Raw genomic sequence first — 13,999 nt, 5'->3', positions numbered from 1 at the left:
CCCCGCCAGCCCCTGAGTCGCCTACGGATCACAACGGAAGCAATGTCGAGCGGAGATTCAATTTCCCACAGCACCCAAAATTCAATGGTCACCGTCGAATTGCAGTCTTTGATCTTCGATAACGCCGACGAGCTGTGGAACGATGGTCCTCGCCAGTGCTATGAAGCGTCAACGTCCTCATCTCAAATCATTGATTATAATGAAACTTGAAGTTACCAGGACGCCCATCATCCGGGAGATCATAGAAATGCCAGCGCTGCTATACAACCTACGCGACAGGAAAGTGTACGCGTCGTTCCACGAGTACGTCAAGCCTTCGCGGATTCGTGCTATTGACCAGAAGTGCGCGCAAGTCACTGGGGTACGACAGGTACGCTGTGTTGTAGCATAATGTCATCATCATCACAACTTGTTCACGTCTACCACACATATGCGCGATAGGATATGGTTGAGAACGCCGATTTGTTTCCGCCCGTTTGGAAGAGGTTCAAAGAATTTTTACAATATCACGATGTACTCCGTGACCCATCCACTACTGCATTTCTCACATACGATAAAGCGGACCTGAACGAAATTCTTCCAGCGCAACTGGCATACAAATCATTGGTGGATTCCCATCTCGACGACCTGTCTCTTCTCAGTCAAATATCGCGTCTCAACATCAAGAAAGCGTTCGCAAGGCAGTACAAGTTGAAACAGACGAAACCTCTGCGCAAGATGATGGGTCAACTGGCATTGTCCAAGGACGAGCGATATCATTTTGGGATGGAGGAGTGCTGGAGCTTGGCGAGGCTTGTGGAGGCCATGCAGCATGATGGGTGGAGACCCAGAACTCCTGATCTAAGCAAAACTCAGATGAAGGTGCCGAAATCAAAGCCAATTGTGTCTCCTGAATAGTTTCAAGCGATGCCCTGTCGTTCTGACAAACTCATGGAGTGGTCTATGTCATTGCGTGAGCATGAACAGGAGCAAGGTCAATGCTATATGGAAGATCAATATGGTGAGCTTTACAAGCCCGTCCTTATGGATATATGTAACCTCATCCAGTTTTAACATCTACGCGCGCGTTCCTATTGCGCGCTATATCCTACCTCTGCTGTCTCTTAATTTCACTGCTGCTTCGCATCTGCTCTGTTCTACGCAAAATTTAGGATTTCAGATTCACTAGTTCTGCTTCACTATATTGACTTGGGCCACGCTTCATTCACCCGAATCCTTCCCCAATTCTGAATCTGGATCAGCCGTGTCGACCCTAACCTCGAACGTTGTCATATTTCCCATTGTGGTATCACATTGCGCTGCTCCACGCACACTTAGCACTAGTCGGTTGGCAATGACGCATGGAAGTGTGATACAATATCCTAGTGGGGCCATGCTCAAACCGAGCTACAACGGTATAGAAATGGGTTACTGATGCGTGAGCATTTAGCGAGACAATATAGGTTGATAGACATACAGGTAAAGTCAGCCAAAATATTATGGTGATCATGAACGTTGCACCGATACTATTGATGAGTAAGAGTGATATTAGTCATGAACGATGTCAGTAGACGTATAAACCTTTACTTACGCTAGGAAGTAGACGATCGAACCGCGGTATAGCATGTCTATTACCCGCTTACCCCGTGTGAGGGGCGAAAATGAGGGTTGTACTGGTTCCCTACTTTCAGTTGGGTCAATGGCTCTGGACATCTGAATCCCCCTGATGAGGGCCAATACACATAGCAATCCCTCAAAACAAAGCAGGGGTATCCAATAAGCGTAGAAGCTTCCTGGCGCGCGACGGAGAGCACATGTTAGGCCTATTGGCGTTGCGATTGCCACCGCTGACAATTTAATTTCAATACTAGCCCTACTAGAGTGAAATGACGCCACTACTTACGTTGCAACGTCCGCGCTGACAGTGCCATCATCGTAGCTGATGCTGTCGAAGTCATGCCGAAGCATATTAGAAGCACAACAAGAACCGTTTTATTGTGGAAATACATGGCGTATATTCGAATTTGAAGCACTCCTAGATCAATGGGTTGACAATAGATTAGTTATGGAGTTGGTAAAATAGATCTTTACAAACCTTCGGCCATCATACTAATTGCTAATGTTGTCCATCCTTTGCCATTGGAAGTACCTCAGACCTATGTCACATAAAAAGTGTCAGATCGCTATTGAATTGTTTATCAACAATGAGAATATCAACTTACAGCTATTTTGAATCAAGCTTCGGATATAATTAGACATATGAATACTAGTCCTACCTCTGAAAAAGGAGAATTTAGTACCTAAAATACTTCAATTTTTCCACCTACCGAATCAGTTATTGTTAGAGGGAACAAGACTTGAAAATTTTCGTTAAGTTAGCAATTAAAATAGTCGAAGAGCAGAATTTACTATAGTCATTCAGTCTGAATTGCGGTCCCGAGAGGGGAAATGAGTCGCACCGATACTAGATATTAGTAGACGGAACCGCGGTATAGCATGTCTGGCGCGCGACGGAGAGCACTGAGTGTGCACTTATGACTCGCTTAATGTTTTTTCTGGTGAGATTTGTATCGGATAAATGTTTAGATCTATTAATAACTTCATGCAACACAACACCTTCAATTTATCGTACAAGCAGAGGTTAGCCCCGCCCGAAGGCCAATCGGGGGCGTAACCGGTCTGTCTACAACGAAATGAACGCACCTGTCACCTGTCAAATCAGAGTCGACACCTGTCCAGCTGTCCCGCGGGAATGGATAACAGTAGATCTCGATGACTTTGAACCTATTGGGAACTCGATAAGGGGCAGAGGTGAGTACCACAAAATAAACATACCGAGCATTGCACAAGTTTCGCGGGTGTCAAGACTTGTGAGTCCAGTTTGCGGGGAGAGGTGCCCAAAGCGATGCATAGCGTCGGGGAATGCGCGCGCATCAAGGCCATCAAAGTGACTGGAAGATATGTTCCTCGCCGGAAAGTAATATATAGCGTCGGTGCAGAGTCAGTACAAAAACAAACTCGGGCGGAAATAGTCACTTACCACTATCTGTGCAGTCCTGCTCACGGGAGGCCATCAGAGTGACTGGAAGATGTTCTCTCGCATTCCAATCATCGAGGAATGCTCGCGGGAGGTCCGTACGTCGTGTCAAGACCATCCGAGTTACTGGGAGAGCTGTCCCTTGCCAGAAAGAGATAAATATCATCAAAGAACGCTCACTGTGTCGCGGGAGGTCCATAGGTCTCGCACAGAGACTGGGCAACGTGGATGATGTGTTGCTTGTCGGGACATACTCGCGGGAGGTCCATACGTCGTGTCAAGACTATCTGAGAGGCTGGGAGATGTGTATGTCGCCGGAAAGAGATATAGTGTCGAACTATAATGGTGCAGTCAGTAAACATATAACTACAAGCACAAATCGTTACTCACAGGCGTCCTCTGTAATATACATATGGTTTTCAAATCCCGGGGAGTCAATGGATGGCTCCAGAGACGAGACGGGTCGACGTGACTCGCCGGAAAGCGATATATAGTGTCGAAGCATTCCCACTGTAACAGAACAGTCAGCATGCATCCAAGGTTAGGTCAAGATAGTTACTTACCAGAATCATGCCTCCCCCATAATGTGTACGTGGTATCACCTCCCGGGGAGTCGATATGTCGCATCAGGCAACCTGAGCGGATGTGCAGCTCGCGGGAAAGCGATATATGGTGTCGAGACTATGAGAACAGAGTCAGTATTCACCCACACACAAACTTCAATAGCAACTTACCTATACGTGGCATCCAGATCGCGGGGAGTCGATACATAGTGTCAATGTCGATGTGGTGTCACCACTATAGTACAAGCGTCTCAAATGATTACTTACCAGCTCGCGGGAAGTCGATACATAGCGTCAAGACAATGACGGTCGACGTGATAATGTGCAGCTCGCGGGAAGCCAATACGTCGTGTCAGAGCATCAACCTGTTTAGTCAGTTAGTACTTGCCCAAGCATTGACATACATCCCAACTTACAGTCCTCACAATCCCAGAACGCGTTACATAGCTCGCGGGAAGCCGATACGTCGTGTCAGAGCATTAACCTGTTCAACCACAGTCAGTACATGCCCAAACAACAATATACATGACAACTTACGCCTAAAACAGCACACCAATGCCCGGAATGCATTACATAGCGCCCAAACGAAACTAGAATCACTGTCAGTCAAACCCAATACACCACACAAAACTAACATACCTTGAACTCAACAGTCACGTCCCCACGTTCAGCGGAAGGCGAGAACTCAAACAGACATGATGGTGCACATAGAGATGGTGGTGGTCGAGGATGAAGTCGAGGTTGAGTCCGTGCGCATGAGTCGCTTGTTTGGCACTGCCAAACAATAATAGGGGCGACATAGATAATGGCGGCATGGGGACATACAGAACAGCTGGAGAACACAAAATGCGAGTCCCTCTTTATATCTTTTGCTTGCCAAGCTCCTGTTACATGATCATACACTAGTAAATTTGCTAGCTTCATCAACCGCACTAGACGCTGCAACCTCGTTTCCGAGCATTACGAGGTCTGCAAATTTTCTTTATTCAGATGCCATAACATATATTCTGAAAACATTTGATTGTACGTCCCTGCAATCCACAACTCGCGTACATCCCGAATATCATTACAATACCCGCTCCATGATTTCAGCATAGTCTAGTCACGGAGCTACTAGACGCGTATGTTTGTTTATCGTTGCCTCCCAACCGCGTAGCATTACGTGCACTCGTACGGCTACGTCCTTTCCTTGGAACAACACTGACTCACCTTGTCAAACACTTTAGCTCATTCAAATCATTTCCTTACACCAAAAATCCCGCTGGAAATTTGCATACAAGTGCTACGCGACTCCCAAAATAGCCCATCAAGTCACCTAAACGCGACGCGTCGACGCGTCTCAGGGTTCATTGCTGGCGACGGACTCTTCTCCGCGTATCAAACACCTACAGGCTATTACGGATGACGACACATCTCAGCAAATACTGCTGTAACATGCAATTAAGCTACGCTGCTTCCTACGCATCCGCTTTGGGTATAGTCCGGTAAGCGCCCGATCTGTTCAAAATCGCCATCGCGATTTCTGCCTAATTTTAAATCTCTGCGATTGTTTATTCAGGTCCCCATTTACGTAAGTTGGTTTTACAGTCGACTACCCACTCAACTATGTCTGTGGGTTATCTAGCACGGCCGGGAGCGCGTTTGGGCATGTTTTGAGTTGATTTGGAACTCCAGGTGCATCGGAAACGCACAACAACGTCTAGCAATGTAGATATTCTGCGTGAGACGGGACGCTTTGTGCTCTCGATACAAGTCTTGGGTGCTCGATAAGATAAGCTGTTCGTACCTGTATCATACCTTACTGATGCAAAGTCTATCAGAATCGGCTCAAATGCCTCGTATGGTACGTGTATGACGCACTGCTTCTGAGAAAAATAATTGAAACAGAATGTATCGAATTAACCGATGGATTCATCATATCTAGGTCAATATCTTTGATCTGGGAACGCAAACTGGTCCCTGAGAGATGCATTTCATGCGTGAACGGTAATTTCCCCTGAAACTCGCACACAGAGTCATCGGCTCGTTGATATTTTGAACAGCATTTCAGTCTATTTCGCGTCAATCGAAGTGCACCCAAAATCGGATTAGTGCTTCGGGTGTTCGGAGCCATTGCATGGCGTCATAAGTTGAGTCGCAATGTTCAAGTTTAGAGGGCCGTGTGATGACGTAGCAGGCAAATCCAGCGACTATCCATCTAAATAGGACACTTTGAAGGTGTATATGGAGTTGGGAGGTGTAACCTACATATGTGTGAGTTAATATGATGGCGATGCGAAGATTTGAGATAAATTGAAGAAAGATTTGGCTTCAGACCGTGCAAACATATCCAAAACGCTTATACACCAGTATTGAGTGCGGGAGCGCTGCATAGGGCACTGAAACGTTTCATATTGAGTGAAAATACATTGGTATATCACTATCAAATGTTAGAAACCGAGTACACGATGCCAAAGTGTCAAGATCACCAAACCTCTCCTCGTCCCCAAAATCGTCGTTCCCCTCGTTTCAATCGTCTCCTTTCAATCCCGGTCCGAATCTGGAATAGTCTAGCACTGCTCGGCTAATGGATAACGTTCAAACGGAGAGTTCCAAAGCCCAGAAGCCGGTGGAAGATTGGTTCACTCTCATTGATTTCAACATTGTATTGACGACGTGTCTAACTTCTGCGAGCCGTTTTCCGCATTTCCGTTGTTCTGGAGAGTGGTTAATGCGGCTCGGAGTGTTGGGATGCGTGACTGATGAGTTGGTGGCCCGGGGATCAGGTTTTGTGGTAGGAATTGTAAAGACTTTGTCCAAACCAAATCATGTGTTTCTAGTGTCTATGATGTTCACTGCGTGAATTTGACCTCTTGGGAGGTGAAGAGTCGTGTAATATAGTCTAATAATAGTAGAAGGTGACTTGGTTTGGGTCAGATCGGGTTCAACGAATTGCTAAGACTTAGGCGCCCGGATACGGGCTTGGATTGTATTCTTCGAGTTGTTGCTAATACACACATTTAACCACATACCATCCCCATATTCATACACTGATAGACAGTCCATATCCGTTCTATCCATCCCAGGTTGACGATATCAAAAAATTCAGCACCACATTCAATCCAACTCACGTACAATCCAATCATCCTACCCTCCCCCAATTCGCAATTCCAGCCTAAAATCGACGTCTCCTTTCATCGTGGGCTCTTCCCGGTACTAGCGGGGACCTGATCGGCTCGGCTAGGGTGCCGTTAGGCAACCTAGAAGGTTTGAAAAAATGAGAGCAACGACATCGGTCCTCAGGTTGTTGCAGTGTGTAATGGAGGTTCCACACGATTCTGCGTCTATTTCGTGGTTTTCTGGCTATTGGGGGGTCTTGTACGTTGTTTAAAATGTATTAGGTGAGCCGTGAATTGGATGAATGGGAACTGGTCTTGAAGTTTTGTGTGGGTGCAAATTGAAGGTTTGCGAACACATTTGTGCAGAATAGGTCGATTTACAGCACGTAGCAGCCACAAAGACCTTATTTCTGTATAATACTGTTAAGGATATATGTATGAACACGACTCAACATGAGATTTGCACCTCGATTGCGAAATGAATTGTAAACTTTCACTGAGTGTCTGGAGCATATTTACCTGTGTACCATCCATTTACACCCGTTATCTGCATATACACCTCGATTAACGTTATATATAGACCAGAGGACTGCTTTTCCAACCCATCCCATCCACTCCTTGCGTAGGGAAATCTCAATTCGCAAATACATTCCCAGCCAACCGGACCCCCTCCTCCTCTCCCAAATCACCAAATACACCATTTCCAAACGTTTCCTCTCTACCTCGGCCCCGAAAAGCACTAGTCCAAACATGAATAACGTCAACTGCACTAGCTGAAGCGCGGCGTTCAATTTGTTGCTGCGAGTCAGAAGATGGGTTCTGTATCATGTCCACAGCACCTCGCCGTGTACCGGGCGTGCTAGAATGCGATTTGGATAGAGTGTACGTATGTATTTGTGTGCTGGGTACGTATAGGTTCCCGAGTCATGAAGTTTTGTGGAAGCTTGGAGGTGGTGTCGAGATATTTGGGTGTCGTCGCTCCGGGCTATTCTGAAATAATGAATTATGTCACAAATCCGGTACTTGTTGACCTTGGGGGTTTTATTTATGTGTGGAATGTAGAAATCTGCAATTGCCTGAGTTTATTGAGCAAATCTTCGATAATTTCAATCAAGAATTGTTGAAATGTGCAATCAAAAGGAACTAGAAAAGTCGCTTGACAATGCACGTTCATTTCCAATCAGCACCAAAAACCAACTTGAAAAGTCACCTATTTTTTCAAATAAACGCACGATTGAGTATTCCAGAGGAATAGTTTCATCCAATATCTCACACACGGGCGACCGGACCACACCTCGCGTAACCACAAGCGACGAAAAAAAAAAAAAGTTGTATATTTGTGCTACTTACGACATGTAACAGGCGTACTAGTAACACTAGTACTAGAAGCACGGCGGGTATATAAAGGGCACGCACCTCGCTGGCATTTTTCATTCCCTCATCCTCTTCCCTTTACTTCAGTTCCCCCCTCTTTTTTCCCGCTCTGCGCCTGTTCCCTGTATCCACGGACGCCGAGAACGATGGTGAGCACCCTCTTCCTCTCACTGACGCCCTTGCTGATGTACATGTTGAGGACTGTAGTGTGTGCCGCCAGTGGTAAGTGCCGAGCCTAGCCCACAGCACAGCGTACTGACCCGCATTCTTTCACCCTCGGCACTGTGCAGGTGTATAGCGCGAACAGCGAACACGGTAAGCCACTGCACACCCGACGCGCTGAACACTGCTGACGCACCTTGCCAGCACACCCGCCATGTCTCCCAAGTCCCCTGGGCCCGCACCTGGTGTCGTTCAGCATGGTGAGTCTGTATAATGTGTTACACAACGTACGTGATGAATTTGACAACGTTTGGATAGAGAGAGGGACTGTGTAAGCGACGGTGAGTAGACGGCCGCATCTGTAATTCGGTTGACCACACTGACATACCTATGCCAGCGCAACATGCTGGGAGAGACGGTGAACTACCGTACTGTAGACGTTTCCATGCCCGACGCTGACGCCAACACAGCCCGCTCCGCTTAACGAGACTAATAGAACTGTAAGTAGGATGATACACCTTTTACAGACAAACACTGACACACCTATCCCTTGCATTCCCCACATCCCCCAGACCGTCGACCTAGACACGCGCACGATGACGGCGACGCAATGCTAAAAGACTGGAACACGAGAAGAGGTGAGCACGTCTCCATTGTGATGAGAGATATTAACACACCTTGCGTTTGAACCTTGACCTCGGCACTGGACACAACCACCACCACGCATTCCCCGCTGCCTTTGGACTGCCCACCTCATCACCGGGAACAATGACGACGAAGGATAACGGAGGAGGGCAATGTGGAGTGACTGGTTGAGTGAACACTAACATTGGTGAGTACCCTGATGGCCATTGTTATGCGGGACACTGACCGACCTTGCTTTTTGACTCTCCAACTCTGCATACGACGAGCGAAGCATTCCCCGGCGCCGTTAGACTGCCCGCCTCGACACTGGAAATAATGAAGACGAAGGAGAATGGATGAAGGCAATGGCTGAAGCCCAATGATGGAGAGGTGAGGGATCACGCACAGCGGTGAGTACGGTGGTGTCTAATGGGATAGGAGATACTCACAAACTTTGCCTTTGACGCTCAACTCGTCACAGACCTGAACAACGAGCCGACGTGATGACGACGATGGCGAACGTGTGAGGGAAGTGTGTGGTGACCAAAGATGGTGAGTCGATGGGACATGGGTACAGGTAAGCATGATGCGCACCCATTGTGATGACATTTAGTGACACACCTTGTGTTTGACTCACGGACACAACTGACCAGCCATCCGCCGCCGCCCTCGGACTCTCGACCTCAACACTCGGCACGATGACGACGAAGGAGAACTAGACCATGGGTTTATGGAACACGAGCGCGGGTGAGTATCAAATGACATTGACACACCTCTCCCTTGACTCGGCACCCAGCACAACGATGAAACCTGCGCATCCCCTTTGAAGATGTCGACGATGGTGAGCAAAGTCCCATTTATGAGATGAAGATGTGACTCACACGACGCAGTGCAGGACCGCACCAACCTGCTCCCTGCGGTCCACAACCACAATGTATACAGGTAGGTTGTAGAGTCCCCAATACCAACCAACTCGCATACCGTACCACCCCGCTCACACTTGACGCCCGATTCTACATGCCAGCATCGTTTTATCCCCCACGACGTCGAAGATATGTAGCGGCTGAGGAGGCGATGACGGTGAGATAGAAGTGTTGACGGACATTGTATGCAACAAGGCAGACGGTTGGAGTCTGAGGAACACGGGGCCCTGTGAGTACCAAGCTGCTCGCAGACGCTGACGATGAGTGAATTGACACACCTTTCCCTTGACTCGGCACCCAGCACAACGATGACAGAGGGCGATTGCGACGACTGGTGGGGACATTTTGACGGTGTGTACGGCTTGACACCTGCGCATCCCCTCTGAAGACGTGTACAAGGGTGAGCAATGACTCACTCACAACCCCAAAGCATACAGGTACGTTGTAGATTGGTGTGTTTGCAGGATAAAACACTGTTGTGTCGCATAATGGTAGAGAGAGGGGGAAGGAGTGGAGGTGGAGCTGGCAGAGGGGATGATGGATGAGTGTGTATGCGGAAAGAACATGCTGAGGTCTCGGCTATGTCCCGCACCACGGTTAATCGCAGAGTAGATATTGCGAGGGAGCGTCGGTTGAGTGGTGGGGTGGCGCTGACGGTGGACGGGACAGAGATTGCTGTGGAAGCATGAGTGGAAAGGCATAGTTTACAGCCTGTATTGAGTGTGCAAGTCACCATTTTCATCTGGACAAGACTGGATGAGCTCTATATTCCAAGTTGTAAGTCGCCTACGGATCACAACGGAAGCATCAACTGCACCCAATATTGTCACCGTCAAATTGTAGTCGTTGATATCCATCTTCGATAACGCCAACGAGCTGTGGAACGATGGTCCTCGCCAGTGCTATCAAGCGTCCACGTATACATCTCAACTCACTGATAATAATGAAACTTGAAGTTACCAGGACACCCATCATCCGGGAGATCATAGAAATGCCAGCGCTGCTATACAACCTACGCGACAGGAAAGTGTACGCGTCGTTCCACGAGTACGTCAAGCCTTCGCGGATTCGTGCTATTGACCAGAAGTGCGCGCAAGTCACTGGGGTACGACAGGTACGCTGTGTTGTAGCATAATGTCATCATCATCACAACTTGTTCACGTCTACCACACATATGCGCGATAGGATATGGTTGAGAACGCCGATTTGTTTCCGCCTGTTTGGAAGAGGTTCAAAGAATTTTTACAATATCACGATGTACTCCGTGACCCATCCACTACTGCATTTCTCACATACGATAAAGCGGACCTGAACGAAATTCTTCCAGCGCAACTGGCATACAAATCATTGGTGGATTCCCATCTCGACGACCTGTCTCTTCTCAGTCCAATATCGCGTCTCAACATCAAGAAAGCGTTCGCAAGGCAGTACAAGTTGAAACAGACGAAACCTCTGCGCAAGATGATGGGTCAACTGGCATTGTCCAAGGACGAGCGATATCATTTTGGGATGGAGGAGTGCTGGAGCTTGGCGAGGCTTGTGGAGGCCATGCAGCATGATGGGTGGAGACCCAGAACTCCTGATCTAAGCAAAACTCAGATGAAGGTGCCGAAATCAAAGCCAATTGTGTCTCCTGAATAGTTTCAAGCGATGCCCTTTCGTTCTGACAAACTCATGGAGTGGTCTATGTCATTGCGTGAGCATGAACAGGAGCAAGGTCAATGCTATATGGAAGATCAATATGGTGAGCTTTACAAGCCCGTCCTTATGGATATATGTAACCTCATCCAGTTTTAACATCTACGCGCGCGTTCCTATTGCGCGCTATATCCTACCTCTGCTGTCTCTTAATTTCACTGCTGCTTCGCATCTGCTCTGTTCTACGCAAAATTTAGGATTTCAGATTCACTAGTTCTGCTTCACTATATTGACTTGGGCCACGCTTCATTCACCCGAATCCTTCCCCAATTCTGAATCTGGATCAGCCGTGTCGACCCTAACCTCGAACGTTGTCATATTTCCCATTGTGGTATCCCATTGCGCTGCTCCACGCACACTTAGCACTAGTCGGTTGGCAATGACGCATGGAAGTGTGATACAATATCCTAGTGGGGCCATGCTCAAACCGAGCTACAACGTGGGTTACTGATGCGTGAGCATTTAGCGAGACTATATAGGTTGATAGACATACAGGTAAAGTCAGCCAAAATATTATGGTGATCATGAACGTTGCACCGATACTATTGGTGAGTAAGAGTGATATTAGTCATGAACGATGTCAGTAGACGTATAAACCTTTACTTACGCTAGGAAGTAGACGATCGAACCGCGGTATAGCATGTCTATTACCCGCTTACCCCGTGTGAGGGGCGAAAATGAGGGTTGTACTGGTTCCCTACTTTCAGTTGGGTCAATGGCTCTGGACATCTGAATCCCCCTGATGAGGGCCAATACACATAGCAATCCCTCAAAACAAAGCAGGGGTATCCAATAAGCGTAGAAGCTTCCTGGCGCGCGACGGAGAGCACATGTTAGGCCTATTGGCGTTGCGATTGCCACCGCTGACAATTTAATTTCAATACTAGCCTACTAGAGTGAAATGACGCCACTACTTACGTTGCAACGTCCGCGCTGACAGTGCCATCATCGTAGCTGATGCTGTCGAAGTCATGCCGAAGCATATCAGAAGCACAACAAGAACCGTTTTATTGTGGAAATACATGGCGTATATTCGAATTTGAAGCACTCCTAAATCAATGGGTTGACAATAGATTAGCTAGGGAGTTGGTAAAATAGATCTTTACAGACCTTCGGCCATCATACTAATTGCTAATGTTGTCCATCCTTGCCATTGGAAGTACCTCAGACCTATGTCACATGAAAAGTGTCAGATCGCTATTGAATTGTTTATCAACGATGAGAATATCAACTTACAGCTATTTTGAATCAAGCTTCGGATATAATTAGACATATGAATACTAGTCCTACCTCTGAAAAAGGAGAATTTAGTACCTAAAATACTTCAATTTTTCCACCTACCGAATCAGTTATTGTTAGAGGGAACAAAACTTGAAAATTTTCGTTAAGTTAGCAATTAAAATAGTCGAAGAGCAGAATTTACTATAGTCATTCAGTCTGAATTGCGGTCCCGGGAGGGGAAATGAGTCTATGAATGTTAATATGGTAATGAATGATACCTACGCTGCGCTCGCCAAACCATAATATCGAATCTAACTGACACAGTTAATCACAAGCAATGTTGGAATCTCTATTTTTGTAATGGCGACGCACACATAAGAAGAGAATCTTCACCAATGACCATGGGCTTTTCTGAAATGGCAAGATGATAAGAGTACTTCTATTGTATTAAGTACTTCACCCACCCATATCAAGTTAACCTGGAGCTTGAGTCAGTCTGCTGAGACAACTGAGAACTTGGATTGTTGGGGCATACCTCTTGGTCAAACGTTAGAACTTGAAATCATTTAAGTGTTATCCTCCAGTATTCCTTTGGATTACCAAACAGCTTGGAATACCTACAGTGCTCGAGGATTATAATGGTCTGAGAGGATACTGTGCATTTCAGACAATTACACTGACAGCCTGCGCTTGGTGGAAATGAAAGATGAAGAACATACACTGTGCAAAACGAGTGATTTGTACATCCCTCAGCTGACCGAAAAGTGCGGGGGGAATACTCTCTGCGCTCATTCCGAGAAGTCTCGACTGTAAGCAATTAATTAAGCAGGGAGACAGGGTTTCAAACTCACCCTTTATACGCAATACACCAAGAAACCTTTTGGGGATTCATTGCTGCAATAAAGAAGACTCTTCTCACGCGTACTTTGCTCTGAGCAGCCTAGTCTACAGTTGTAATTGCTTAGTATCAGCTGGTATATCAGGCATGGCCAGAATGCCCCACGAGTTCGCTTGAATTCGCTATCTCAAATGCGCTAATCACTCTTAAGTTCCCACGCACGGTCTTCAAATCGAGACTTTTACTCACGATTTGGCTTCTTGATGGTCGTGGCGAGCTGTATTCTTGCCCTGATGATCAACGTCAACGAATTCCTCAAGATAATCAGAATGTCTGAAGGGGTTTGAAACTGATGAAATAACATGATCGCCCCGCAGGTCCATTTATCGGCCTCAATTTTCTATTCGCTTCTGGGATCATTCACAATGGTTCTTTGCGCTGTGCCGCTGATACACGTCTCTTCATCTTTCGTAGACCGTCTA

At 46.9% G+C, this 13,999-nt stretch overlaps 4 protein-coding genes across 4 annotated transcripts; 2 read left to right on the top strand and 2 right to left on the bottom strand.

Annotated features, from left to right (window-relative positions):
• Nucleotides 1–142: 142 nt before the first annotated feature.
• On the top strand, nt 143–897 carry JR316_0010339 (3'-5' exoribonuclease 1; the record flags this gene model as incomplete). Its single annotated transcript, XM_047896007.1, has 2 exons — nt 143–370; nt 442–897. 2 exons carry the CDS (start codon nt 143–145, stop codon nt 895–897), a joined length of 684 nt encoding a protein of 227 aa, XP_047745726.1.
• Nucleotides 898–2,662: 1,765 nt separating this feature from the next.
• Nucleotides 2,663–3,643, bottom strand: JR316_0010338 (uncharacterized protein; the record flags this gene model as incomplete). The annotated part of the gene is made up of 5 exons (XM_047896006.1): nt 2,663–2,682; nt 2,815–2,930; nt 3,197–3,353; nt 3,407–3,526; nt 3,580–3,643. The coding sequence occupies 5 exons, from the start codon at nt 3,641–3,643 to the stop codon at nt 2,663–2,665; spliced, it is 477 nt and encodes a 158-aa protein (XP_047745725.1).
• A 7,060-nt stretch (nt 3,644–10,703) lies between these two features.
• Nucleotides 10,704–11,401, top strand: JR316_0010337 (3'-5' exoribonuclease 1; the record flags this gene model as incomplete). The annotated part of the gene is made up of 2 exons (XM_047896005.1): nt 10,704–10,874; nt 10,946–11,401. 2 exons carry the CDS (start codon nt 10,704–10,706, stop codon nt 11,399–11,401), a joined length of 627 nt encoding a protein of 208 aa, XP_047745724.1.
• A 303-nt stretch (nt 11,402–11,704) lies between these two features.
• Nucleotides 11,705–13,571, bottom strand: JR316_0010336 (uncharacterized protein; the record flags this gene model as incomplete). The annotated part of the gene is made up of 7 exons (XM_047896004.1): nt 11,705–11,890; nt 11,952–12,000; nt 12,066–12,321; nt 12,377–12,508; nt 12,569–12,628; nt 13,399–13,486; nt 13,557–13,571. The coding sequence occupies 7 exons, from the start codon at nt 13,569–13,571 to the stop codon at nt 11,705–11,707; spliced, it is 786 nt and encodes a 261-aa protein (XP_047745723.1).
• Between the last annotated feature and the right edge of the window lie 428 nt (nt 13,572–13,999).

The sequence above is a fragment of the Psilocybe cubensis genome, chromosome 9 (assembly GCF_017499595.1).
Source record: "Psilocybe cubensis strain MGC-MH-2018 chromosome 9, whole genome shotgun sequence".
Lineage (NCBI taxonomy): Eukaryota > Fungi > Basidiomycota > Agaricomycetes > Agaricales > Agrocybaceae > Psilocybe > Psilocybe cubensis.
The sequence above is the reverse complement of the archived record's forward strand: the minus strand, read 5'-3'. Positions and strand labels throughout refer to the sequence as shown.